Source organism: Dacryopinax primogenitus (genome assembly GCF_000292625.1).
Source record: "Dacryopinax primogenitus strain DJM-731 SS1 chromosome Unknown DACRYscaffold_16, whole genome shotgun sequence".
Taxonomy (NCBI): domain Eukaryota; kingdom Fungi; phylum Basidiomycota; class Dacrymycetes; order Dacrymycetales; family Dacrymycetaceae; genus Dacryopinax; species Dacryopinax primogenitus.
In genome coordinates this window covers 779918-807154 of record NW_024467213.1, presented here as the reverse complement: position 1 = coordinate 807154, position 27237 = coordinate 779918, and the positions used below count along the sequence as shown (strand labels likewise).

At 54.9% G+C, this 27237-nt stretch overlaps 8 protein-coding genes across 8 annotated transcripts; 3 read left to right on the top strand and 5 right to left on the bottom strand.

The window, feature by feature from the left end:
• Positions 1-1883: 1883 nt before the first annotated feature.
• DACRYDRAFT_110156 (uncharacterized protein) lies at positions 1884-2694 on the top strand (the record flags this gene model as incomplete). The annotated part of the gene is made up of 2 exons (XM_040769014.1): positions 1884-2315; positions 2476-2694. The coding sequence occupies 2 exons, from the start codon at positions 1884-1886 to the stop codon at positions 2692-2694; spliced, it is 651 nt and encodes a 216-aa protein (XP_040626332.1).
• Positions 2695-6452: 3758 nt separating this feature from the next.
• On the top strand, positions 6453-8088 carry DACRYDRAFT_23958 (uncharacterized protein). Its single transcript, XM_040773485.1, has one exon. The coding sequence runs from the start codon at positions 6746-6748 to the stop codon at positions 8009-8011; it is 1266 nt and encodes a 421-aa protein (XP_040626331.1). The 5' UTR covers positions 6453-6745; the 3' UTR covers positions 8012-8088.
• A 209-nt stretch (positions 8089-8297) lies between these two features.
• Positions 8298-9387, bottom strand: DACRYDRAFT_101489 (uncharacterized protein; the record flags this gene model as incomplete). The annotated part of the gene is made up of 2 exons (XM_040767560.1): positions 8785-9387; positions 8298-8734 (listed from the first exon to the last, which is right to left on the bottom strand). The coding sequence occupies exons 1-2, from the start codon at positions 9368-9370 to the stop codon at positions 8298-8300; spliced, it is 1023 nt and encodes a 340-aa protein (XP_040626330.1). The 5' UTR covers positions 9371-9387.
• Positions 9388-10898: 1511 nt separating this feature from the next.
• DACRYDRAFT_110153 (uncharacterized protein) lies at positions 10899-12481 on the bottom strand (the record flags this gene model as incomplete). Its single annotated transcript, XM_040769013.1, has 4 exons — positions 10899-11111; positions 11156-11742; positions 11788-11845; positions 11891-12481. The coding sequence occupies 4 exons, from the start codon at positions 12479-12481 to the stop codon at positions 10899-10901; spliced, it is 1449 nt and encodes a 482-aa protein (XP_040626329.1).
• A 215-nt stretch (positions 12482-12696) lies between these two features.
• Positions 12697-13340, top strand: DACRYDRAFT_23957 (uncharacterized protein). The gene has a single exon (XM_040773484.1). It carries the CDS (start codon positions 12947-12949, stop codon positions 13238-13240), a length of 294 nt encoding a protein of 97 aa, XP_040626328.1. The 5' UTR covers positions 12697-12946; the 3' UTR covers positions 13241-13340.
• DACRYDRAFT_118145 (WD40 repeat-like protein) lies at positions 13339-20749 on the bottom strand (the record flags this gene model as incomplete). The annotated part of the gene is made up of 10 exons (XM_040770532.1): positions 20462-20749; positions 20251-20410; positions 20078-20196; positions 19762-20026; positions 19492-19708; positions 19295-19444; positions 18461-19248; positions 17671-18407; positions 13766-17622; positions 13339-13693 (listed from the first exon to the last, which is right to left on the bottom strand). Exons 7-10 carry the CDS (start codon positions 18777-18779, stop codon positions 13339-13341), a joined length of 5268 nt encoding a protein of 1755 aa, XP_040626327.1. The 5' UTR covers positions 18780-19248; positions 19295-19444; positions 19492-19708; positions 19762-20026; positions 20078-20196; positions 20251-20410; positions 20462-20749.
• A 1866-nt stretch (positions 20750-22615) lies between these two features.
• DACRYDRAFT_23956 (uncharacterized protein) lies at positions 22616-24849 on the bottom strand. Its single transcript, XM_040773483.1, has 5 exons — positions 24074-24849; positions 23914-24024; positions 23756-23869; positions 23247-23707; positions 22616-23194 (listed from the first exon to the last, which is right to left on the bottom strand). The coding sequence occupies exons 1-5, from the start codon at positions 24494-24496 to the stop codon at positions 22774-22776; spliced, it is 1530 nt and encodes a 509-aa protein (XP_040626326.1). The 5' UTR covers positions 24497-24849; the 3' UTR covers positions 22616-22773.
• An 874-nt stretch (positions 24850-25723) lies between these two features.
• Positions 25724-27237, bottom strand: DACRYDRAFT_23955 (uncharacterized protein). The gene has a single exon (XM_040773482.1). It carries the CDS (start codon positions 26780-26782, stop codon positions 25850-25852), a length of 933 nt encoding a protein of 310 aa, XP_040626325.1. The 5' UTR covers positions 26783-27237; the 3' UTR covers positions 25724-25849.

Genomic DNA, 27237 nt, shown 5'->3' with positions numbered 1-27237 from the left:
CTCATCCGCACCAGTCAGCCTTGGACACCGCAGTGAGAACGAGGCAACGCACTTCAAGGATGCTCCCTTGGCTCAAAGCAGCAGTCCGTCTCTCGTTGTCCGATAGGTAGTTTACCAGGTCAACTGCTCCTTCCCACGTCTTCATCCCACCCTCGTACAGACCCGGGCGCACGTCGCTCCGTTCGTTAAATACCTCTTCAAACTTGCGTTCGTCCACCCCACTGATGTCGCGCCGATGCTCATCCTCGGTATCATGAAGAATGTCGGAGGTTGAAGACTGTGAGAAAGCCGAGGCGAGAATGGACAGTCTTGCGTCGTGGAAGTCCCTGCGTGGAAGGGGAAGAGGCAGGGACGAGAGGACAGTGTAGCTGAGCTCGACCGGCAGGACGCGAATCTAGATGACTAGGCTAAGCACTAGATGTGTTAAGGTGATGGAACGAAGCCTGCGCACCAAGTCCTCAAATGCGATCTCACGAGAAGGGGCCAGGACAGTCCCAGTATGGGAGAATGACGGGTTGGGCGGACATGGATAATAAAGAATGGAAGAGTGCGCGTCGCCGCCGTCAGTATTATTTTCTTGCTCACTGGTGTCGAAGGACCAGTTGAATTGGAACATTAATTAGGTGGGAATTTGTTCAGTAACGAGTCGGGTGTGTGGACGTTTAGTGACAATTTTGGGGAAAGATGCGCCCCCTTCGTCGCTTTCCCTCCTTACCCATCATCACATAACATAACGGTCACCATCTCCTCAACAGTCTCTGCCACCAAATATGAACGCCCTGTCTGTTCCACGGCCGACGTCTTTGTAGCAACATTACCAAAAGCCTTAGCACGCAGCTAGTAATCGTCAACTCCTGAGAGCACCAACAGAATAATGCAAGCGGGAGACCGATCTCCTCGACCACGGTCTTGTGCCCACCAGCTCGCCATGCCGCTTGCATCTCTGTCTAGAATTCTCAAACTACCGCTTATTAAGTAGCGGGGATAGTTGGACGCCACAAGCAGGAAACATAGTTTGCACGTATGTACCTCTTACACTTCTGCTGTCATACGCTCAATTCTTTACTGGTACTGGTATCAACTCATTAGAGTTGTGCGCTCTGCAGCGGATATAGTATGCATGCGAGCCTTGGCTTCTCTCAAACTCCGACTCGTCGTCAACTGCTTGCTTCCCCACCGCCGTCAATCCCAGCATCCGAACCATCCCACCTGCTGCTCGCCAACCCGGAGTGCCAATTGAATCACCCTCCCTTCAGCTTATACCTGTGTACAGCCTCTTGACTGAGACGGCTCGGCCAGCTGACTTACGCATCGCCGTTCACGTTTGATCATTTGTGGGGGGACCGATTGAAGAAGGGGTGGCCAGGGGGAGGGGAAGGGCTGGACATATACGACGACTCCCTGCTTACGCAGACTCTTTAGCAACGAGCACCAGATATGTGGACGCATCTCTATGACGGGCTCTGGTCTGGTGCGATCTCTATATACCCAACCCGACATTACCTATCCCATCGTCATGTCGCCGGAGACTGACCCAGCTTCAGCGCACAGCAACTTGTTCTGTGCTGTGCATACGCTCCGACGGCTACCTCGCAAACGCGTCTTCTGTTACACTTCGAGTGAGATCGATTGCATACAGGGGAGGCAAGTTGTGATGGACACGATGACTCAATATGAAGCTGCCTGCGAAACGCTTCGGTTCTGTGCACTGGTAGTCAAGATTCCACGTGCTCACGATCGACATTTTTGTGCCTCAAAAGCTCGTTAAGAAAGGCAGCGCCCTCACGTGCTGGTCGCTCTTCCTCCCTTCGTATCACATCTTTCGGTGCTGGACACCGACACGCTTTATGTACCCAATCGCCATCAACCATACAACATTTCTCATGCGTGCCGCTACAGTCCTTCTCAGCGCTCTTGCGGCAGCCTCCCTCGCCGCCCCCATCCTCCTTGGTCGCGACCCGAACGCCTTGGAAGAACAAGCTGTTCTCAGCGGTATGCAGCCCGCAATCGACGCTAGGAGCACGTTCGATACTCGCTCAGTCGACCAAGACACAACTATGGAGTTGGAGCTAGCCAAACGTGGCAAGGCCGAAAACAAACGTGGCAGGGTCCAAAACAAACGTGGCAGGGTCCAAAACAAACGTGGCAGTGTCCAAGACAGTACCCTTAAGCAGGTCCACAAGCACGAGACCGGGTGGTGGGGGTGGCTCCGCAGAAAATGGATTGCAAAGAAAAGAAGGGAGCCTGAGACGAAGAAAAAGGAGGAGAAGAAGGGCAGGCAGATGAGGACGAGAAAGAGGCAGAACAGCTGTACTGTGCGGTGTGACTACGACTAAGACTTGTCGACTCGGGTGTGGAGGAGAGGTACTGGATCGGAGGGTGAGTAGGATGCAGGTAGAACGACTAGTATATCCGTCCATTGTATACCATCAACAATAGGCAACTAGCATCAATACCTTTTACAAACTACCTCAGTATCTTGAGAAATCTCGCCATAGGTGCTGGTCGCGCAAGTCATTCGCCACCTACACCCGTGTCTACGTACCCGATCGACATCAAATAACCGATATCCGAGTTCTCCATGCGATGCGCACCTGGACACTCGTCCTGCTCGCTGCGATGGCCGCTTCCTCCCCCGCCGTCGTCGTGCTCTTTGGACGCGACTCTCCAGCCTGGAAGATCGAGCCACGTTGAGCGATATGCAGCCCCTCATCAGCGCGAAGGGCTGCTATTGCCGTGCTTTGGTGAGGTAGCGGCTGGAGGGGGAGGAAGGGAAGGGGAAGGAGGAGGGGAGGGAAGGGCAGGGAAGGAGAAGACGGAGAAAAAGACGAAAGACGAGAGATAGCAATGGGTATCGAGACCTTTCGGGCTGACGTTTGACCTGGGTTGGGAGGGGGTCGTTGCAAGGAGAGCGATTGGTGTGTCTTCCAGACAGGGCTAGGATGGTCCCAAGCTTTGATATCGACCACGAGCAATATCGAGGATGGTATTGATATCCTCTCCCAGAGTCATTCTCCTGATATCCGAACTTCCTTTCTTGCTGATGGATGATTCGGCCTCGATGTGTATCAAGATGAAGCTTGCAGTCGGACGAGTACTCATATTATGTTATGCTCCCTATGATGAGTGATGTACGAACTCCCATGCGCTGGTATGCGATGCGTCTACCTGCTGTTTGCTTGACACATCCTGTTCGCTCTGTATCATAGCATGACGGGTAAGAGGAAAATTGGCCCTGCAGGGAACGTGTCTGAAGTCTGAGTCGTGGGAGTTGTGATACCCAGATGCAAATTGAGGATCGGTCAATGTCGCAACTGAACGACAGACAACTGGGTATTCTGATAGTAGATCAGTCCGTCTGGGGCGTTACTGCGGCTCTGACAGAAGGCGCAATAAGGAGTAATTTCCTCCGATAGCACTTTTTCGGAGGCAGAGTCCCTAGAATGGACTGCCGGGCCCTATTTCCTCAAATCGGCCATGTGCCTGCCCGAAGCAACACCCTACAGTCCGATTAAGGAAGGTGGTGGTAAGAGATTAACACTACCGGAACTTTTCACGGCGTTTTTCTTTTCATACAGTATGCCTTACGTGCCGCTTCTCATATGGGAACTTGACCTCGATGATACTGTAAACCCGCCGCCACAAAAACATTATATTGGCCGTCGCACTGTAAAGCGGAAATAATTTACCACCACCTCCGAAAAAGTGCTATCGGAGGAAATTACTCGCGCAATAAGGTACCCGATGCTGTCTCTTGTATCCAGGGCGCGACACAGATTGCCCCCTAAATGAGGGAAGCGAATGCACGTGAAAGGGAATAAGGCGGCGGAATGAGAGCCCGATCGATATTAAGCTCTCATCATGAAGAGAAGACTAGTGATGATCGGAAGACATAGAATGTAAGAGGAATGTTTCGGCATGATATTATTCTAACATTGGAATGTATCACCGTTATTCGCTTCCACACTCCAACATAGGAGTCTCACATTTCAACTTTTCTCTCTTTTCTTTCCACCATTCACACCTCATTCACCATGATCCTCCTCCCTCTCCCTCCTCATCCTCCATCTCAGAGTGAACAATACTACACTCATATCACCCACTCTCTCTCACTCTACCTCTCTGCTTTAACAGCAAACAGACCATTTCATGTTCTCCCATCATTGGCATCACTCGACAGCGAGAGCGGGACAGCCGTGCTCCAAGTCGTATTCGAAGATGATGGTGAGAAGTGGGGAGTGAGAGCATGGTTCACGCAGAGGGAATGGGCATGGTTCACCTCTGGAGGGAAGGGGCTGCCGTCTTTTGCTTCTTCTTCCCCTGACATGGAAGAGGAACATGCTTGCCGACTCGCTCACGCTCAAGCACTCTATTTCACACACGAGCGGCTTGCGCTCCTCGCTTGTTACACAGGGTACCCCATGCTCTGGGGAGGCGTGAAGTCTCTAGGGGAAAACCTGCCATGCGTGCAATGCAGCACCCTCTCCCTCTCCGGGTCAGTCGGTACCCGCTGGGCACAAGCGCGCTCCCAAGGCCGGGAAGGGCAGCAAGCGAGGGAAGGGAGAGAAGGGCGGGAGAGACTGTTACAGGAGTTGGCGAGAAGTAGGGCTCAAGCTGTCAGAGGGAGCTGGAGAGCGGGGGGGTGGTATGCCCGGAAAGGCGGAGAGGAGTGGGAGGGTTGGAAGAGGAGTGGTGTTGGGGGTTGGTTTGATGCCCGCTTACGGGAGGGGGAGCGTGCGAACCTGGGACAGGAGGTAGAGGTAGAGGTGGAAGTGGAAGTGCTGAGAGGGGAAGTGAAGAGGCTGCTCCGACAACTGGGCATTGACCAACATCAAGAAAAGAGCGTATTAGGCGGAGTACCGATGCTCGCCCATCCCATCCTGGACGGGGAAACAGTCTGTGCAACAGACCACTGGGGTCTTGTGTACGTCTTTCCCTACTTCGAGAGTGGAAACTGATTGGATATAGGTTGACGGTGGAGAAGGACGCTCCGGTGCCTATTCCCGTATGTATGATACTCGCTATGCCGGCGCTGCTCCGGCTCCCTCCCCGCCCAAGGAACACCACCGATATGGGCAGCAGCAGCACTCCCAGCACTCCCAACTCCCCTAACACTCCAAATCGACACCCGACCTCCCCAGCTAAGGTCGTCCTGAGGCCCAGGACACCCTCTTTGCCCTTATCGCTCACTCCGGTTGTGGAGGATCAAGAGCCCGACAGACGGAGGAGGAGCCGGAGTCCTTTCCCCCTCCCCCTCCCTCTCCCTCTGCCCCTATTACCGAAACTCCCTTTCCCCCTCCCAGCCCGGGCGCGTCAACCGAGCGCCAGCTCCCCGCTAGATAGAGTTCGCGGGGGGAGGGCGAGCGAGGGGCAGCTGAAGTGGGAAAAGGAGAGGGAGAGGGAAAAGGAGGAAAGGGAGGTGTTGTGGGAACGACAGGTTTATGTACGGGCGCTGGTGCGTTGGTTGAGGGAGTTTGGGCTGATGGGGCTTGATGGTGAGGAGGGCGCGACGACTGGGGGGAGCTTGGCGCAGTCCTCGAGTGCGCCAGAACAAGCAGAGGGACGCAGGAAGATGCCTGACGGTGAGGATGTTGATCCTGGGGCGACATCCAGCCAGTCGCCGACACCCACGTCCATCATTCCCGCGCATACAACAAGCCCCAACCCCAACCCTAGCCCCAGCCCCAGTCTCAGCCCCAGCACGCTCTCCCCAACCCCCGTGCTACTACAAGAATCCGACGTGCGCACCCTGCTCATGGCCGAATATGCCCAAGCTGCGTTCCTAGCGGCGTCCGGTCTTGGAGGGAGGGCGGCGTGGGAAGACTGGGTTAGGCTTTGGAGGGAGAGGGAGAGGGGGGAGAGGGTACGTGGGGGGAAGAGGGTGAGAGCGGGTGGGGAGGTGGTGGGAGTGGGGGGTGTGGGGGGAGGGAGGATGAGAGAGCTGGGTATGGAGCCGGATGGTGATGCTGGAGAGAGGCATAGGTGGACGAGGAGTGAATGGAGTTATCATCCTCACTCTCAGTCGCAGTCAGGAGCGCGCGTCCCGAGTCTGTTGGCAAAAGGGGCTGTCCATGCGGACGGGGATGAGGAAGGGGAGGGGGAGGAGTCAGCCCTTGCGCCTAGGGGAGATGGAGCGGGAGATGGACGCAGGAAAGCGGTCGGCACTTGGCTCAGGGGGGTCGTACAGCCGCAGGAGGGGGTGGAGGAAACGCACGAGCTGGGTGAGGGAGGGGAGATACAGCAGGGCGGTTCGGAAGATTCCCCGCGCACGACCTCTTCAGAACAGGATATTCCAACCGATCCCGATTTCTATCGCGACACTGATACAGAGTTCGACCCAGCAGAATTTGTCGATCCCCAAGAGGTCGCTGTACCGGTGGAGGAAGAAGAGGAAGAGGAAGATGGGGACCTCCGGGCTCAGCTGGCTGGGGTGGATGACGGGAGTACGCGGGCGGCGGAGAACGATTCCTTAGGCTCGGGGGGGCGGGTTACTGCTAGCTCTGTGGCTTCTGGAGAACAAGGAGAGCTGGGAGAAGCAGACCATGGGTTGGCAGAGTTGGAGTCCCTGGCGGACCGCGCTACACTGGATCAGAGGCGGTCGCTCAGCCCCGAACTTGCAGAACTGAGGAGGATCAGAGCAGCTCTCTTCCCTTCCCCTAGTCGGTCGACGTTCTCCGACCTCGAAGGGACTTCGGCGCCATCGGAAGCCCCGGACCCGGATGTCGATTCGCCGATGCGAGAAGAGATGCCCGAGCTTACGCGGTCGCCTGATACAGCGAGTGGGGCGCTCTCGCCCATGACCTGGTCTAGCGAGCCTGTCCTCCCCCTGCACGGCTTTGGGCACGCACATTCGAAGGTCAGCACACCGGACTTTGTCGTCTCCCTCGCTGGGGATCGGCTGTCTTTCCTCGACACGGAGGGAGACGCCGGCTGGTTGGATATGCAACACGAGCGATCGCGTGAGCTTTCCCCCCCGTCGGCGAGTACGAGCTCCATCGCCACGCGCCCGTTCCTGCTTCCCCGAATGATGGAAGAATACACGAGCGACTCGGACGTCAATGACGACGTTTTCGGCACGTGTCTTTCCCCTTCGTACCCCACCCTCTCCCGGTCAGTGTTCGAGAGCAGGACTCCAGATTTTCGAGCGGCGCCCGCTACTTACTCTGTTCACGTATTGACAGAGGAACAGGAAGAGAGCGATTCGGAGCTGCATACCGCTTTCGCCCCTTCTGCTAGGCAGAGCCGGAGTCCTTCCGCCTCCTACCCCGCCCTCTTGCACCCTGCGGCAGCGCAGGAGTCCGACACTTACGGGGGGATGCTTGGACCAAACCCGGACCGACTATCCATCGTATCCTCCAACAGCAGCATGTCAAGCCTTGGCACACTGGTCGGCCCAACGTCCGAAGCGTTCGTTGTCCAACAGTGGGAGCTTGCGACATCTCCCGACGCCGACGTCAGCGTCGATCCAGAACGCGACGAGAGGGCAGAAACACCTCGGCCGGCACCTACGCCCAGCCAGAGTAGGTCCACCAGTCGCACACCCAGCACAGCTAGCAACTCCAGTAGACAGACGAACCGCATCCGCCGTGTGCCCGTGCCGGCGTACATCCCCGAACTGGAGTTTGAGCGCGAGTCGGAAGATAGTGACGCTGCTCGGATGGACAACGTTGGCAGGCCGACACCAGATGGGAGCGTATCTGCTGGCATGGACACGCCTATTCATGAACACGGGTTTGATTCTGGCTCGCCTACGACGCCTTCGTCAGCGAACGGCATGGAAGACGTGGACATCGTTAGTTCCAGTCCGGTATCCGCGATAATGGGCCACGCGAAGGAGATGTGCTTCGAACTAAGCGTTGATGCTCCCACTCGTCCATCCCTTGAGAAACGGGCCTCTCTCCCTGCTCCGGTGGGTGTAGACCGCAAGTACAGTGTGCGGGAAAAAACTCGGCGGGTGTGGAGTGGTATGCGTGCTGTGAAGGTGAGAGAAATGGTCCGACGCATCACGTAGCTACCTATTTTGGTGTTGACCGCCTGATGCGGAATTGTGTTCATCCCCTGTTGGGTATTGTGTTTGTATCGTGTAACCCGTACTGTAGAGCTCTTGAGGAGCCCAAACATGTATTTTTTGCCGCGTTTCGTAATTGTCAAGACAAGAAATTCTATTGGAAGTAGCTGACAATAGCTACATTAAACATCCACACGGGCAGCCTCATACATGCAAAAATGAAAGTGAGTCGAAGATACCTGTGCAAGTGGCCGGACTTGCAGGAAACCTTCGCAACTACGTAGAACTTTCAAGCGGACACCCAGCTATTGACAGACGCTCCCCGCTTCATGGACACGACATGGCACAAACGGCAAGGAGGCCGCCTTCGTGTGCGGCCATTGTCAAATTCATAGCAGGACTCGGAGAGCGACCGCGAACAGTACGAGCACGTATGCTTGCGACCAGTAGGCGTGGTCAAGATGTCCAGGGGTAAGACAATCCAGATGCGCCTGGATTCATACGCGACCGACTGCGCGCGCGTCTGGAACATGGTCAAGTACCGGTCGGACATTTGGGCGAGGCTCGACAAGCCGGAGGGTGTGATCCAGCGCTTGTCCTGGAAGGTATCGTAGAGCTTCCCCAGCAGTTTGATGTCTTGGGCCGCGTATGCGATGAGGCGATCAGATAGAGGACGCTCCATCCAGCGATCCGATCGACCAATCTTGTGCATCTTTTGCACATAGGCTGAGGTTGAATCAGCGCAGAACGCTGGTGAAGACTGGAGATAAACGCACGATCTTTGGTGAACTCCTTGTCCAAATCCAGCTGCTCAAGACACTTCTGCATCCCCAGCACTAGATGCAAACCCTCGAAAAGGTGCGCCTGGCCGGAGACGTTCAGCGAGCTGAAGAACCCATCCTTCAGGCGATAGAGCCGAGTACTGTTTTGTTCTCCTCTGACTGCGCCGCGGGAGACGATTTCGGCAAGCTGCAGGTCCAGCGCTCCTTTCATGGACACACCCCAAGAGATAAGCATCTCGAGGTAGTCCATTCGCCCGTCCCAGACAACCTTTCGAATTGACTCGTCTTCGAGGAGCTTGGCGAGGCCGCTGGAGGCCACGATGGACTTGGTCACGGAGACGGCGTCAAAGACGAAAATCTTCCCCGCATGCGGGGTGCCGATGCAGACCAGAGACAATTTTCCGTCGACGCGCCCCAAGCTTTGTCCTTCGGAATCCAGGATCACATATTCCGAAGCCGTAAGGACGGCTGTGGCCTCTGCTACGGCTTCCTCAGTGGTGCAGTATATGTATACTTTCTCTTCTTCCACGCTGGTGGCAGCCATCGCAGCAACGAGAGATTCGATTGTTGGGGTGGACATGGTGGAGACGAGCTGAAGCGTCGAGGCGTGTTGGTAGATGGCTCGCAAATGCCTGGTAGATAAGGCGCCCCAATGCTCCTATATCAGCCTTGGTGTCGATAACAAGAATACAAGCTCGGATTTTGGCGCATTTGCAACCGCACGTGGTCTTGGGCGTATATTCCAACACTTCGGAGCCGATTCATCAACTGGCAAGGTTCCATCCGGATCGGAAGCAGGGAGATCTCATCAATGCGTGGAGAAGGCGAAAGAAGCGCTGGACTTGCCTTATGGGGACCCAATTCCTTGCTGCATCAAGTTCCGGCCAGCCCTGTTTGAGGGCGATGATGTAGCACAACCTGCAGAGCGCATGCCTGACTTCCGCCGAACTACCGGTCTGTAGAGCGAAGCAAGACTTGGACAGAGTTCGCGAACAGAGCTGACAGCGGTGTAAGGTTCCCTTGGGCTCCACGAGGATATCGAGTGGTAAGATGACCCAAGCTCGGCGGCGATTATGCGCTACAGACGCCTCGCGGGATTGAAAGAGCGATGCATAGCGGGCTGACTGATCCATTAAGTTGGACAGATGTTCGGGAAGTATCCAACCCATGATAGTGAACGTCTGGAAGAGGAGTGCGATCAAGCGGATGTCTTGCGCTGCGTAGGCAACCAGACGCGCATCCAGTGGACGGTCTAGCCAGCGATGGGTTTGAGTTGCGGAATGCATGACTTGGACGACAGCTGATTGAACTCAAGTTACGACAACACTGTGCGACACGCAGATGCACATACGATCTTTCTTAAAATTTTGTCCAAGCTGAAGCATATCCAAGCATGATTGCATGCCGATGACAAGATGCAGGCCGCTGAAGTGCCAGGACATGGACCTCACGAACCCCTTTCCGAAGAAACTCTGTTGTAGTCTTCTGATACAATCAGATTCGCCTTCACCTCGGACAGTGAATCGCGAAACCACCTCTGCAATTTGAAGATCAAGCATTCCGGCAATCCGGATCCCGAACTGAGGAGAATCTCGAGATAGTCCATCCGTCCATCACATGACCTTGACTACAGTCTCGTCTGCGAGCAGGCTAAGGAAGGCGTCCACTACCGGCGATCTGGCGCGTAATGACACCGCGTCGAACACGTATATGCGCTCCGCATGTGGGGTGCCGACATAGATGAGCGAGAGGACGCCGTCTTGTCTCCCGAGGTTTTGGCTCTCACAGTCAAGGATGAGATAATCAGCTTCGCGCAGAGATATTACCGCTGGTACAAGAGTGTCGTCAGAAGCACAGAACACGTATCCTTCGTTAGACATGACTTGAGGTTCGACATAGAGAGTTAACCCAAGAATACGTTGCTAGCATCTTGGACCGGTAACTCGGTATCGGCTTTATCGGCTTAAGATGCCTCCGTTGAGCGCACGTCGGAGTTGAACCGTCCATAGGGAAACTCCGATCTCGGAGTAAATGTAGCTACATGTTCGCAGTCATTAGAGATACAGTATGAGCCACGAAACTAAACGCTAGAAAATGCTGAGCCCGCATCAGAGCGTCACCCGCTCCCAGAACGCCCTCGCCTCCTTCCGTACCCTCCATCCCTCCCCATCACGCACACAGTCATTCACCCTCTCCAACCGCCGACACACGCGCCCCAACACTTCGGCCTGGGTGGTGAGTTCATACGGAACCAAGCTGGACGCTGGACAGCGGACGCGCGTCAGGTTGGGTAGGAGGGATAAGGCATCAGCGATGATCGTCTGTCTTATGTTAGGGGGTTCAGCGCAGAGGAGGAAAAACATACCAGTGCGTTACCTGCAGGGAGGTTCCAAGCGAAGACGACCTCCTCCACCCCCGGACAAGCACTTGCCACGGGAACCAGATACCGGCTCCCGGAGATCCCGTTGCTCAGGTCGATCCAGGTGAGTGTCCTAAGCGTCTTCACCTCCTTCAGCTCTGCGCAGAAGGCAGACAGCGCATCCTTCTCGCCGTATCTTCGCCCAAGGGCCTGAGCGCACACGGCCAGTGACTCGAGCGGGCGCCTCCTGCCGTCCGGGAGGTGCTGGACGAGCCGTATGAAGAGCTCGGGATATCCATAGTACCGGAGGTCGACGTCCCTCGCATTTGTCAGGGCTTCTTCTGGAAAGTCGAATTGCAGCCCGCTTGAGGTATGGAAATGGAACCTCTCTAACCCCGGGTGAGCGGCGAGGAACGTCCCTATGTGAATGCTGCCGTGGACGTTAAGCACCTGGCAGGATTGGAGCTGGGGAAACCGGAGATGCCAGAGAGAGGTCGAGGAGGTGTCTTCTTGGGAGATGTTGAGCTTGAGGGAGCGGAGTGTGGGAGCAAGACGTAAGAGGAGGGATGTGAGAGCGCGGAAGAGGTCTGTACCTGGGGGATGTCAGTCCAACAAATGGGAGTGTGTGAAAGGCGCACTTTGAGATAGGGCAGAATACCAATCGAACTCTTCAACTTCGGGGATGTCGTCCAGCACCTGACTAGATGTGAGTAGGAAAGAGGATGCCGCGTGCCCACTCACCGAGATCGCCTCCTTCGCATGTGCCCGGAAACGGTACATGAATCCCAAGTACTGCTGCATGGCAATACTCTGCAACGCACTCGTACGTCTCACAATATCCAAGAAAGTCTTCCACCTCCCTACGTCACGTACATGCAGCACGAGCGTCCTGAGTCCTGCGAGTCCCAATGCACACTTTGCCCATAGCGCATAATCGATCTCTACAGGATTTTCAACCACCCCATGAAATGAGAACTCGAGCTGCGCGTCCCAGCTCACTCCATGCCCGCAATCGCTACACAACCGATATCCTCGGCCAGTGGTGGTCCACGTGTCTGTCACCACTAGTCGCTTGACCAGACCTGATATGCGGCGGTTGGCGCACAGCTGGTTGAGGAGGGCATGATTCTGCGAGGGGACGGAGATAGAGTGCCAGTACAGGTGGGAGTTGAGGATGAGATCGCCCAGCGCACGGTTTGTGAGTGCGAGGGCAAGGAGGTCGGCCGGATGAGGTAAATGGGAAAGGACATGCTCCAAGATTTCGACCGGCAGATGCTGTATTCCTGTCTGGCACTTCACCAACTGGTCATCGATACGCTGATGAATGTACATGACTGAAGAGGATTGGATAACATAGTGCATTCTCTGTCCATGGAATATGAATAACGGCGTGCAAGACTGCAGTGCGTGCGTGTGACGGTCGGTCATCCCTGACAACGTGACCGTGCCAAGTAAAGCCATATATTCAGTTGGATCATATCAAGGAAATCAGTGAGCGATGAATTTGGATAACGGCTCTCATTGATATACTGGTAATATGTCAAGGTGTCACCTTCCATCCGACAACAGAACATCTTCTCCGTCAGTATCCCGTGCTGCAGGGTTCATGCGCCATCACAACTAGAAGAGGGCACAAGGGAAGGGAGGGGAGATGAACGTTAGTCGAGAGATGAATACGTTGAAGCTACGACAAGTGTGACAACTGCATGGTTGAGACAGGTCAAGGTAAGGAGTAGACTAACGAGCAGCATTCAGATGCGTATTCTCCCTCAATCACGACCGTGAATGTTGATGGCAATGTGCAGTGTCGCTTCGGCCAACGCCGGCCAAGCCGATGTTGCATCCTTGCGCTTACTGTACCGCAGAACAACTCGAGGGCGCACAATCTGGCTATGGATGCTTAGGCTGCTGGGGGTGATACAGATGATCATTGGGGAAAATATGCCCAGAATGATCGCTGGGAACCCGTGGGAGGGACCCCTGTCGGGCCGAGGATCGGCCGGGCACTTGTCGCGCTCATGCCACCTTTTAGATGTGGAACAACATCAGCAAACCGGCTCAGATCCATCTGATACATTGGGCCCGGAATGACCAGCTGAAGTCGTTCGTTGTACAATTGGCGCATCTCGTCTGGCGGCACCCAAAACAGGAGCTCGCCGCCCATCCCCCGGATCCATCCTGTCCGGCTGTCAAACTTCGATCCCGTCGTTACCCTCCGTTGTTGGAACGTAAGGTTGTGTCATCTGCTGTTCATCGTGGGGAGAAAGGGACAGATTGTTCTTGGAGAAGGTCACCACGTCGAGATTCAACTCCTCCTGCTCCTGCTCCTGCTCCTCCTGCTCCTCCTCGTGCTGCTCCTGCTCCTCGTCCTCATTCTCTTCGTCATTCTCCTCGTTCTGCGTCCTGCCCTCTTCGTCTGCCGCAGCCTCCTCGTCCTCCTTTGCCATCTTCAGCTCCGAACGCGTGATCTCATCCCCTGCCGCGCAAGCATCGAGTGTCGCAAATTGATTTGTATGTACCACACCCGCGTTGGACGACTGGGAACTGCTCAGCATGAAAGTGAGAGGCAAAGCTTCAGCATGTGCCAAACACAGAAAACGGTTAAATGGGACTGACCGAACAACAGTACGCCACAATTGTCCTCCTCCATGCCCTGCTTCCGATGGTCCATGCCATGGTGCCAAACTCTCCAAAGCCGAGGAGGTGATGCCATGGCTCCTGGGGGGAGTTGCATACAGTTCTTGCTCACCTCCCGAGGTGCGAGTGAATGCATGCTGCCCAATGGCCGCGCCCGTCTCGGCACTCCAAACCCTTACCGTCCCATCCCACGACCCGGATACGATGCGCTTGCCGTCACCGGAGAAGGCCACAGATGAGACCCAGCCCGTGTGCCCAGTGAGCGGCGTGCCAATAGGTTGACCGGTCTCTGCATCCCACAACCTGACTGTGTTCTCCCTGGATCCGGACACGACACGCTTGCAGTCTGGGGAGAAGGCCACACGGTAGATATTGCTGGCCTGCCCGGTCAACAGGTACTTTATGGATTGGCCCGTCTCCGCATCCCACAGCCTGGCGGTATCCTTCTCGGACACGGACACCAGGCGCGTGCAATCATCAGATAAGGCAGCGAAGGTGAAGGGGATGCGGGACTCTGTGCGGCCATTCAACGGCTTTTCTACAGTCTGGCCAGTGTCCACATCCCACAACCAGAGTTTCCAATCGCACGTTACGGAGGTGATGTGCGTGCCAGCAGCAGAGAATGCCACGCAAAGGACCTCATCGGTATGTCTGTGTGGTTCGCCGATGGGTTGACCACTCTCCACATCCCACACGATTACTGTCTTGTCCTCAGATCCATACGCGATGCGCTTACCATTGGGCGAAATGGCGGCACAAGTGGCACGGCTTGTGTGGCCAGTAAACGGCTCGCCCATCGCCTCCCCAGTCGCGACATCCCATATCCTGACCGTCTTGTCCCAGGATCCGGTTACGAGATGCGTTACATCACGGGAGACTGCCACAGAAGTAACGCATTTCGTGTGCCCTGTGAGCGGACGTCCGATTGGTTGACCAGTCTTCGCATCCCACATCATGATTGTACTATCGTAATGACCCGATACAATGCGTTTATCGTCGGGCAAGAAAGCAACGCACGTGACCCCGCTCATGTGGTGATTCAGGGTCTGGCTAATGCCGTCATTGGGGTCCACGTTCCACACCCTGATCTCATTATTGGTTGCAGATGCGATGCACGTGCTATCTTGGGAGAAGGCAAATGTGGTGACGTAGTCGGCATGCCTGATGAGAGGATCGCCGAGGATCTCGCAAGTGTCGGCGTTTAACAGCTTGACTGCCTTCTCGGAAGCAAATACGATAGAATTGGAATCACCGGAAAAGGCAACACTCCCGAATTGGGGGTAATATTGCGGTTCACCAATGGATTCTCCTGTGTCCGCATTCCAGAGTCTCACCTTGCCAGTCCAGTATTTCGAGACGATGCGCGAGCCGTTATGAGAGAACGTCAAAACCAGTTTATCGTCGCCGTGGTCGATCAAGGGTAGGCAGATGGCTTTCCCAGTCTTCACGGCCCACACCATGACTGTTCCATAGCGGCATATTGCTGCAATCCGAGTACCATCCCCGGATAACACGATCTGTGTGACTCTGTGGTTGAGAGAACACACAACCTTGCTCGTAGGAGCTTCTGTCGACGCATCCCATACTTTGATGCTCGTCTCCGCCGAGGCTACGATCGTCCCTCCGTTGTCGTGCCAGAATCCAACGACAGCGGGCCCAGCAGGCGCAATGAACGGCGCGCCTATCTCATCGCCACACTCCGTGCCCCATATCCTCACCACCTCGTCTTTCGATACCGATATAACCTGCTTGCCGTCCTTTGAAAATCTGGCGGACCTCACTCTATGCGTGTGCCCGGTGAATGGCTGGCCCACGTCTTCGCCTGTTTCTGAATCCCACACCACGACAGAGCTAGGTGAACATGTCGCAACAGCACATATCCCGGTACTTGTGACACCGATACCGGACATGATATCTCCAGGAATGGATACCATGATCCCGGTGGGATCCCCGCCCTCTGCTAGCCACGTCTTCACCCTGCCTTCCTTAGAACACGAGATTACACGTGTCCCATCACGTGAGAACATGACAGAATCAACACGCTCAGTGTGTCCAGTGAGGGGATCTCCGATAGCCCGGCCTGTGCTTACGTCCCACATCCGGACTGTCCCATCATCACATCCGGAGATGATTCGAGAGTTGTCAAGGGAAAACGCCACGCAGGTGACGTCGTCGGTATGTCCCACGAAGGGCCTTCCAATCCCTTGACCGGTACTTGCGTCCCACATTCTGATCGTGCAATCATACGAGCCGGATGCAATCCACCCGCCGTGACGAGAGAAGGCGACGCTGCCGACTAGCCCCGTGTGCCCAGTCATGGCCTCGGCAATGGCCTCGCCAGTGCTCGCATCCCACACTCTGATCGTTCCGTATGCTGACCCTGTGACGATTCGCGAGCTATCATCGGAAAACACAACGGTGGCGACCATTTCCTCGCTGAAGGGTTGCACAATAAGTTCGCCGTTCCTCACATTCCATAGTCTTATTCTTGTGTCGTGCGAAAAGGTAACCATCCGCGAACCATCAGGGGAAAGAATGATGCGCCAGTATTCTTGTAAGTCCGCAGTCCGGCATGCGTAGACCATCTCTCCAGTTGCAACATCCCACACCCGGATCGATCCATCGTCGCAAGCTGCTGCTACGCGCGTCGCGTCGCAGGATAGGGCAAATGGGACGGAGGTTGAAATTGGAAGGTAATCGATTAGAACCTTGCGCATGGCTTTGCCTGTCTCTGCGTTCCACAACGTCAAGATAATCATGGTGGACGGTATGAGAGTGCGTCCGCCATCGTGCCACAAACGAATCGCAGAGCCCAAGCCCGGCCGGCAACACAACGAGTGGCCCATCTTCTCACCAGATGCTGCGTCCCACATCACGATGGTGTTGTCCTCCGATGCTGATATGATTTGCGTCTCGTCGGCTAAAAACGCAACTGAAGCCAACTGTTCGATATGGCCGGCCCTTGTTTTCATGCTGCTTGTAGTACGTGCTTCCCGCAGGCCGGATCCCTCATCATTCTCTAAGTGCCATATCCCCACACCTCCATCGAAGTAACCAGCAACAGCGTGAAGGCCGTTATTTGATATGGCGAGCGAAGTAACAAAACCCCACTCTCTGCTGCCAATAGTTTCGCCCGTCTTAGCGTTCCAAACCACGACAGTGCCCTGGCAATGCAAGATGATGTGTGCAGCATCGTGAGAGAAAGCGACCAAGTCGACCATATGCATGTGTTCAGTCAGCGATTGCCACATAAATTTCCCAGTCGTCGCCTCCCACAACTTGATCATGTGCTCTGCGGATGCGTACATGACATGGGACGTAGTAGAGAAGATCGCTTGAGATGTGGCATATGCACTAGGTTGGATTGGTATATCGCTAATGATAACACCAGTTCGCAAATCCCACACTCTCAGCGTTCCGTGGTCGGATTTCGAGACGACCCGTGTGCTGTCATGAGAGGAATTGATCCAGGTGGGCCACCTTGAAGCGCCCCTGAGTGGCTCACGTTCTGCATGACCAGTCGCTGCATTCCACACATAGATCGTACCTTCCGTCGATACGCAAAGAATCAAAGCGTCGTCAGGCGTGAAGGCAAGGTAAGACACGTATCCACCAGGGTTAGGAATCACATGTCGAAGAGCAGGCCAACTCGTCGATTCGGGACAGGCCAATCGAGCAATCTGTGGATATCGGTACTGATACAGATCTGCAAGCTTGGAACTTCTCGGCGTCCATGGCAACGCCGATATATAAATGTGTGCAGACGACTCGGCAATCAGGCGACCGAACCTGAGAAGGAATTGTCGCGCCTCTCGCGCGATCGGTCTCATGTCCTCCTGGTAATAGTGTCAGCGAAGGCGGACGTATGCAGTGGGAGAACGAACCGGCAACCGTGTCATAACAGCAGTCAGGCCAGGGCTGAGATCACGTGTAACATTTGCGACGCTCGCAGCATCTACCCAGAACAAGATTTTTTCCATGAACAGGTGATGAACCAGTTTGTTCATTTCGGGCCAATCTCCTTCAACTTCCTTTGTGGACCTGGAGAGATGGTAGCACCAATAGACGCATGCGTATTCTAGCTCCTCTGGCACTTTATTCTCGAATCTGTTAGTGGACCGCATCGCCATGTTTGAAAGATATGACGTCTTTATATCGCCCATGTTGAAATGCAGTCTGGTCTTGAGCAGCTTGAGGCACGCTACAGCGAGTCGTTCGTGGTGGCCGGTGGTCCCGATAAAGAATTTGCCTCCTCGTTTACGATCTTGAAGGAACTCGGAGAAGGAGATGTGCAGAGGTCGTATAGGCTCCCCGGGGACGTTGACGCCACTGAGCAATGAACTCAGAGACTGGAGCATCTCGCGCCACGCAGCAGGAGCAGAAGGTTGGGCCAGCTCGATGAGCGTGGTAATCGACCCTATCGGTAAAGGTTTGAACGAGGTGAGGACCATGCCCATCAGGGCTCTGAAGAACTCCAGATGGTCTGCAGCGTCTTCTTCAGAATCATTAGGATTCGGGAGTGCTGGTGTTCGCGGCTCAAACGCATCTTCGAGCACAGCCCGGTACAGATAATCCAGCCCCTTGTCGGGTCGCTTCAGTAAACGCTCGTATCGCATCGCAGCTAGTTCGCCTGGTCAATGCGGCTTGACGTATGCACATGCGACGAATGCCCACTGAAACACACCAGCAGCTCTTCCCGCCAGATCTTTGCACTGATCCTCTGACAGCGTCGTAGGCTTTGAAGGATCGTGCCCTTGGCGTAAAAGGTGCCGAACGTATGCGAGCATATCTGTGAAAAGATGCGTATCATTTTCGACCGTTGGCATTCGTTCCAGGTGGACACCGGGCGTTGAGCCGAGAATAGAGTGGATATCCGGCGACTCTCTCGATATGAACACGAAACGGAAGTATCCAGGAAGTTCCTTCCCTCGGTTCGCGATGATTTCCAGCATTTCCCCTCGTTCATCCGGTGACCCACTTTCATCCACCGCATCCACAATGATCACAATAGGCCCGCTCGCCGTCAGCTTCTGCGCTGGCTCAAGGATGAATTTGTCAAATTGCCGCTGGAGGTCCCGCGTAACACACGTGCTCTTGTCATCCCTGATTGAATCGGAGAGCGCCGCTTTGAAACGCAGGTCGACCCTTGTACAAGTCATGTGCGATATTTCGGAACAGAGCTTCCGTTTGGCGGCTCGCTGCCTCGTTCCTGTTGAAACACAACATCGATCCGAGCTGACCTATCGCTTCAAACCGGCCTGCAAGCGTGTGCGCGATCGTCGATTTGCCCGTCCCAGCGGGTCCAAAGAGGATGAATATCCGTGGAGTTTCAGGCGAAACAGAGCCAATCAATTCCGTCATCCGGTCCAGGAATTCTGCTCGAGTACCGGGCAGACATCGCTTGCTGCTGTTGTACCCGGCCCCGCTAAGGTATGGAATTTCGTTCACATGTATGCTTGCGCCTGAAGCATAATCAGCCACCGCTGATCATTGGGAACACAAACGCACCAATTTGCTCGACCATTGGAAGCATTTGGACTGTCACAATCTCAACGTGGAGCTGTGAGCTTTGGTGATAGTCTTGCATCAGTCCATCAAGCTGTTTGAAATACTGGTCGACAGTATGTTTCATTGTGATTTGGTCTGCCAGTCGAAAGCCTGCAAAAGCATGAGGATCGTCGACGAAAGGAATAGACCAGACGCACGCGATTTCGCATCTGTAGTGTACGTGTACAGGAAGTATGCACAGTCAACTGTCTGGCGCACAAGAAGCGAGAGGGTGTTGTCATGCGCCTTGTTCGGAGCGAGCGTCATCGCGGCACGTAGACTAACTGCGCCATGAAGAATGATGTAGACGAATTTCAGCTTTCCCAGTAGCTCAATGATCTTGTCCCGGTGGGATTGAATGGATTTGTCCATCATCTGTGAAACCCGTCAGGCACAGCACACCAATTGCGGGGTACTCAGAATCGAACCTTGTTAGCAGCCTTGAGGGCCTTGTTCGCTATCTTAGCGAACGACTGAACAGGCTGGATCCCAGAGTCTCCCCCAATGGCAGCAAGCAGCTCAGGATGTTGCTCCACCACGTCAATCAATACTTGTGCATGTGCCAGCGGCGCTTCCCACTCGCTTTCCTGGGATTTTGATGGGATGCTGCTGGTCATGTCGTCTGCCTCGATACGAAGCTTGATGTTGATTCGCTTCTTCACCTTTGACTCAGAAGGGGGAAGAGAGTAATGCCTGCCACGATATGCTCAGGACAAGTCACTCCTCATTCGTGAGCTAACACACCCTGGGTGAGGGCTATCCAGCTGCTCAGTGGCAGCTCAGCAGTGCCCAAATCCTCAACGGGAAGAAACCCGTGATGCCTATGAAGCGTGACGCGCAGCTTGCAGGTTAGACGAGCTTTGCTGAAGCGTATATCAGAATGGGATATGTCGTGGATAACAACATAACAAGCGTACAATTGTGCATGATGATTCTCCCCATCCCAGGTGACAGTGCTCCCCCTCGTGCGGATCTCCTCGGTATCCCATGTCGGCTCTCCATCTACGCTGAATCGCAAGTAGCTTCTGGACTCTGACTCGATCGGCCGACGGTGCGGCAGACCGTCAACAGTAGCGCCTAAGGAATGGTTAGTTGGACGTCTATCGTGAATACAACTCGCAGACATACCCCAGAAGATGTATGTGGCCTTCAACGGCTCGTCCTCACCTGTACCCTCCGCAGTCGTCGTCATCGGATAGAGCGCACTTGGGTTATTGGAGAGGAGGAGTGAGCGAGAGAATGAGAGAGCGAGCGAGCGGCGGTTGATGAGCTGGTAGAAGGGCGATTAGACGCCGAAAAGAGACGGTGTCAACCGCTTGCGGGACAAGGCTTTGTGCTAGGCGAATCCCGAGAGCGTATGCGGGATATTAGATCTACATCGACGGTCGAGCAAACACGAGTCGAAGCTTGCAATCATTCTGATAAGATCGGTCTAGATCGGAAGCGGTGGATGTGGCAAACCCGTTGTTGGTTATCGTGTTGACGCCGGGAGTTGGGAAGGGGAACTTGAAGTTACACATGCTACGCACAGCAGCATATTTTGTACATTTTCAATTCCTGGGAAGTAGAAAGCAATAGTTGCAGTTTGCCAAAGGACTCGGAAGATGTTGTCGATCATTGTAACAATATTAATACCAAAGGCCAAAGCGGGAACAAAGCCTGCGTGTGAAAAAGAGGCGGAAACAGTCCTGCTGCTCTATCGATCACATGTCACTCAAAGTCAACATGGTTTCGGATATAACCAAATGACTGGCAACAAGTCAGCCAGAGAGTGCATGGCGCTGAGTGAGATCAGCATCATGCCTTCTTGCCCCAACCTGATGCAAGCGCGATCAGCTCTCTGGCATGTCTATCCCATCCTCAAAATGCTAACCCACCTGTACTCATCTGCGTTTCTCTGCTTGTCTTCATCATCGTCATCCGTGTCTTCCAACTGCGTACCCTACCTGTGCGCAGAATATCAACCAGGATCAAGCAAACGAACGGACGTATTCCCTCTCCCGTCCTCGCCTTGTGGGCATGATACCTGTTCTCTCAGAGATCGGATGACCCATGGTGACAACCCACCGCGACGAACTGTCCCCCAGATGTCGAGAAGAGAGCACTTCATGTCCAGCTAGGTGAGCATTCTATGGACGAGCAGATGCGACCGCATCAGGAATAGGGATGGGAGCCCGGTAGAATAAGCAGTTTCAGAATGGACGCATTTGCTCTAGGACATAGGTGACAGAACGGCCAAAGGAACGGAGGGGGGCACCAAAAGCGAGCAGCGTTCGGGTTCGTGTGTTTACACAATCATGCAGATCCTGCATGTTGATGGCACTGTGCAGTGTCGCTCTCCTGAACGCTGGCCAAACAGCAGCTGTATCCCTACGCTCACCCTGTACTGGCGAACAACTCGGGTCAGCACACAGTCTTGCTAAGGCTGACGAGCGCACTCTCAGAGCACGCTTTGGGGACAACATGGTCAGAATAAGTGTGCGGGTAGGACTGCTGTGTGGCCGAGGAACAGTCGGTCATTCATCGCGATCATGCCTATTCTACCTATCGAACAAGTCATAGGTCTTGGTATGTACGCTGTACCCGTCGCATTTTGGAGGCAGCTTATATGGTGTAGTACGTGCTGCTTCCAAGCAGCATGGGTCTCCGTCAGGGGATGGGGGGTTAGGTACAGGTCACCTTGCCCAGCAATTCAGGTCAGGGCAGAGGCTGGGTGCTAAAATACCAGCCTTCTTCATTGTGAAAACATTCTTATTCATAATTGGCTTGTTTGTGCGCACTAAATCACAGGGCAGAAATTACTAGACTAAGAAGCTTTTGCCTCTTGAAACATACCAGGGTACAGGGTAATCATCTCATCTTTATTACTGCACGTACCGCAGGTAGTCAAGGTGATCGGACCCGGTCGGCGAAAGTTAGTTTCGATCCATAGACAGTCGGGAGTACATATCGAGACCACTAGTTCTGAGTACATTGAACCCACCCGCTGGAAGAGCAGAGCGGAAAAGAGGACTGCCTGATAATCAACATCACGTGCCCTGGAAAAGAGATGTTTCGTGACCACGGCATTTCCCGAGAAGCTCTTCTCACAAAAGCGGGACTAGTCTGGACAACGTTCAATAACACCCTTCAATTGTCCACGGCGTTACATGTTCAATGCACGCTATCAGGACAGGCTGGGACAATTGTACTCCTTTAGGCTAACTGTACCCGCCCCGGCGCTTCTTTTTCTTACCCTCCGTTGTCTCGGAAACCTTCCAACCACAAGAAACCCAAGGTTTGATTTCACTACTGACAGGAACTCTAGCGCCATAATACTAGTACACCGTGTACGATTCCGAGTGCATACTCGTACTCACCGATACATAGAAAGAGAAAGAGAAGAAAGAGGAGTGCAACCTTAGTGCATAGGCGGGTCATCGATCAAATCCGGTACGTGCTCACATGGTCTGACTACGCTTCTTCAACCCCCCACCCCAGCCTATCGTCCAGCTTCGCTGCATCTTCCGCCCCACCCCGGTGGTGAGCGGCACTCCCTTGCCAGCGTTCCTCCCCCTGCTCCACTCCTCCAACCACCTCTCCCTCCCCTCCCACTCCCACCACGGCTTTAGCACCGCTTCCACCAGCGTCCGCTGCCCTTCGTACCTCCCATCCGCAGCTTGGGAAAGCAGGTGCTTCGGGTCGAGCCTGTCTAGCTCGTAGAGGCAGACGCTGTCGAACCGCGCGGCGGAGACGGCGTCGGAGGGGAAGAAATCCGGAAGTTTGCATAGCATGTATAGGGGGAGAATGGCCGCTCCTTCCCAGTCGATGATTGCTACTATCTGCCCTTCCTCGGGGCCTTGTGTACGGACCATGATATTCCTGCATATACATTAGTACATGAGTCAAGTCGCGAGTAGAAAGAATGACGCACGTCGCGTTCAGTTCCGGGTGCCAAAGACAGAACGTCCTCCCCACCGCGTCCGGAGCGCCCACATGCGGCAAGGCATGCACGATTCCCGACATGGCCTCGTTAGCTCTCTTGACCGCCGCGTCTCCGCTGCGCTCGAACCTCTCCTCCACCAGCTCGGGATGCTCTTCTAAAAAGCGCATCTCCCAGCGCTCCATCGCCTCTGCCCACTCTCTCACACTCGGGAAACTCCGCCTCACGCTCCGGTAAGAGGAAGTCGTCATCCTCGCCATCCGATCCGTACGGAAGAGGGACATGCTGCCGACCCCGAAGTTTCCCGCCGTCTTGTCTTGTCGCACGCTGCCGATATGCAGGAAACGCATTTGAGACAGCTGGAAGATGATGCGCGCGTATTGTTTTGCGAGTTCGTCTTTGGCGAGCGGGGACAGGGTGGGAAGCGCGAGTGTAAGGGGGACAGCGTTCGTCTAGTATGCACAGTTAGGTAAAGGTTAGGAGGAGATGGAGGGACGTACGACATGTTGCATGATGATGAACGTCGTGCCTAGCAAAGCGAGGCTGGTAGAGTACCCATAAACCTGAGGGATGGGCACGCTCATCCGGTCTCGCACGTAGAGCATCGTCTCGACCTACAACGGTCAGTATATCATCAATAGGGAGGAGGGGAGCGCACCTCAGAGCGCATGCTTATCAAGCTCTGAACTTTCTCGGGCCTTGAGAGCCTGCACAGCACGCTCGTGGGGATATTCGGATCGCCGCGTGTGCGCAGGCGGAAGATGTATATCTGTGCCCTGGTGAGCGTTCGCTTGTAGGGAAGGAGCGAGGAGAGGTACCTGATTGTATGTCCCCTCTACGGCTTTGTCGAATGTCACTTCCTTGACTTCGAACAGCAACTGCACGATCCTCCGCATCGCCTCCCTTTCGAAAACATCGTCTTCCCCTGGGCTATCCGCGTCGGATCCAGAGGTGGGGAACAACGGCGGTTGAGGGTTCCACGTGTCCAGCACAATCGGCGTTCCGCGGTACTTGAAGTCCTGGACCTGTTTTGGCGTTTTAGGGCGGGAGAAGGAGGCTGTGGGGGAGAAGGAGAAGGAGACGGGAGTGGTGGGACGGGTAGGAGGGCGGGTTTTCGACATGGGCGATTTTAGATGAGGGGGAGGAAGAGAGTGAGAGTGCTTGGGTGTTGGAGGACGGGGGGAGACGAGTGATGGATACAGGGCTGGGGATGCGGCGAGGTGATGCGAGGCGGTCGGCATGCGTGGAAAGTGCGCAGCGGGTTATCAGTTATTGATGGTTGTCGGATGTGAGCAAAGAGTAGTAGTAAGCAGTACTAGCAAAGGGCGGTGACCGCAGTGCAGATATGAGCAAGGTAAGGGCGATGCAGAGTGTAAGAGTAAAGCAAGAGGCAAAGGGCCAGTCGTGCGCCAGCGTATGTTAGCAACCCGACATGTTTGAGTAAGAGGCTAAGGGTGTTCGAGTCAGAGGCAGAAAGAGCATCAATCCTTTTCCAGGGGAAGTGTATTAAACCCCCGTGGATGGGCAGAGAGTGATATGGCCGGCCGAGGGGAGATACACGGCGACGATGGCGCTGCAAGAGGATAACGAGGCACAGCTTAAGGGGGAAGAAGACACGAGGAAAGAGGTGGAGAAACGGATGACGATACCTCTTTTTATTTTATTTCTCTCTTTCCGTGGATTCACCCGCGGTGTTAATCAATTCAACACGAGTTCTTTCAGAAGGAAATTACGGCGGTTGCCGGCCGGATTGCGCGCAGATCGGGAGAAGCGGATCGGCGTGGGAAGGGCGACCCTGACCGACCAATAAGCAACGGTCTATCCTTTATATGACCATCCTCCGCCTTATTGTCAAGTTCATTGTCAATTCACATCAACATTCCATTGGTAGAAAATAATCAACAACACTTCCATTCCAGGAGAGCTTATCGAACCAAAAACTCCTATCCACTGATCATACTCTTCCAACACCCACCCCGACAGCGCCCGCTCGCATCCCGCTTCCCGGCTAAGTGTTCCCCACCCAGCATATCGGTACTTCCAAATCCACGCCCCACCTTCCTTCACTTGAAAATGCATCAAATCCCCATCCCTACAAACACAGCTCCTGCACTCACAGCATCCCCAGTCCGACACACCGGGGAGGGTGTGTAATATTCCCAAGCACCTGCGCCGTGACGCGTCCCTGATTGGCTAGGGAGCGCCTCATGCCCGGAGTGAGGATGACTATAGGGACCAAAAGCAGGAAACAAGCTCACGATTCAGTCCGTGTTTACAGGTGCCGAGCCTTCCCCTTCATTATTTTTTACCGCACGTGCATCTTACTTTCTCTCTCTGCGCGACAGCTCGTCCGATGTTGCACTCCGAGACATTGTCTCATCATCTCCTGAGCACCAAGTAAATTATATTGAGCCTATGGTCTGTAGAATAACAGATGCGTCCCGCCCACGCAGCCCATGTCCTCGGTTCGCACTCGTACGCATACGCAAGACGACACCTGCATGATCAAGAATCGCATTCCCATTCCTGTCCATCAACCATTACGCCACGTCTGACGAGGTTCCCACAGTCCCAATCCTGACAAGGCAAAATATTCAGTCCGCCCAGGCCTTGCCTGCTTGAAGCGGCAACAGATCCCCGCCTTCTCCGCTCCCTATCCAGCCTTCGAATTCCCCCACTGCGGCCTCTCCCTCCCTCCCAATACTGCTCCTGTGTGTCGGTTTAGGTCCTCTAGAGGAAGTACCGTTCCCGCTGCCTGCTTTCCGTAGTTGGTGCACAGCGGAAGGCGCGCTTCGCGTACGGGAAGAACGGGAGGAGAGGGAAGGCGTACTCGAGGAGCCGTCTTCTCTCTGTGAGCCGGGACGGGATCGGCGAGATCGAGAATACAAGCTGCCGAAGTCTCCTTCGGGGTCGTCTTCCTCTGCCTGTGTGCTACCTCTGCGCTGGCGCGGTGGCTGCCGAGGCGGTTGTGGTTGTGGTTGCGGTTTGGGGGAAAGTTGAGCGGAAGGCGCTGCTGGTTGGGTGGAAGTTGTCGGAGTGGGCGGTGGGACAGGGACGTGTGGGCGGGAACGCGTCAGCCCCGAGCTAGGGAATCCGCCACGGGAGGGGACGTTCGCAGTAGAATGCTGAACAAACTCTCCAAAACCCTCCTCCTCCCGCTCCTCCCCTTCCGCTCCAAACGCCTCCCGGTCCGTAACAGGTCGCGTCCCCTTCACAGGCTGGAAATGCTCCGCCGCTAAACGGGCGATGTCCCCTGGCGTGAGGGCAGGCGCGTCCTCCGCATCTTCGAGGCGGAGCGACCCCGTCGACAGAGTAGGGGCGTGCGATTGCCAAGGGTGAGCGCGGGGCTGAGTTCGCACTCCAGCGAACAGGTGGGCATCGGGTTCGGCTTCTTGGTCCTCTGCGAAAATCCGCTTTCTTCGACCAAAGAGTTCCAACCCGCACAGTTCTACGCCTTTACCCTTTCCCTTCCTTCCCCGCTCCCTCCCAGCACGCGCACGCCACCCCCCCTCGCTCCTCAAGCTCATGGCATCCTCGTCCTCCCTCCCTCTCCCTCTCTCCTGTTCTCGCTCCCTCTCTATCTCCACCTCGTCACTATCTCCTAACAAACCTTCGAGCTCATCCCGCTCCGCCTGTATGTCGTCTGCTCCACCTGGTCGAGATACGCTGGGGAAACAGGAGAGCAGCGGGGCGAGAAGGGCGCGTAGCGTGTCGAGGGGTGTGAAACGATCCATCTTGCTCGTCGCCTAGCTTGTACTGGCGGTACAAGATGATGATGCAGCACAAATATTAGAGTGAGGGTCGATGGACGGCGAGGGATGTGCAGCAGAAGTTCAGTGCGCTGACTGTTGAGGCGACCGCGTGTGACAAGGCGAGGAAAGCAGACGCGTGGCATGTGATTCTCTGTCACGCTTCTTATGTCACCGGCTTGTACCGGTTATTCCCTCTCTGTGTTTATCGCAAGTATTCTTGAAAACACCTT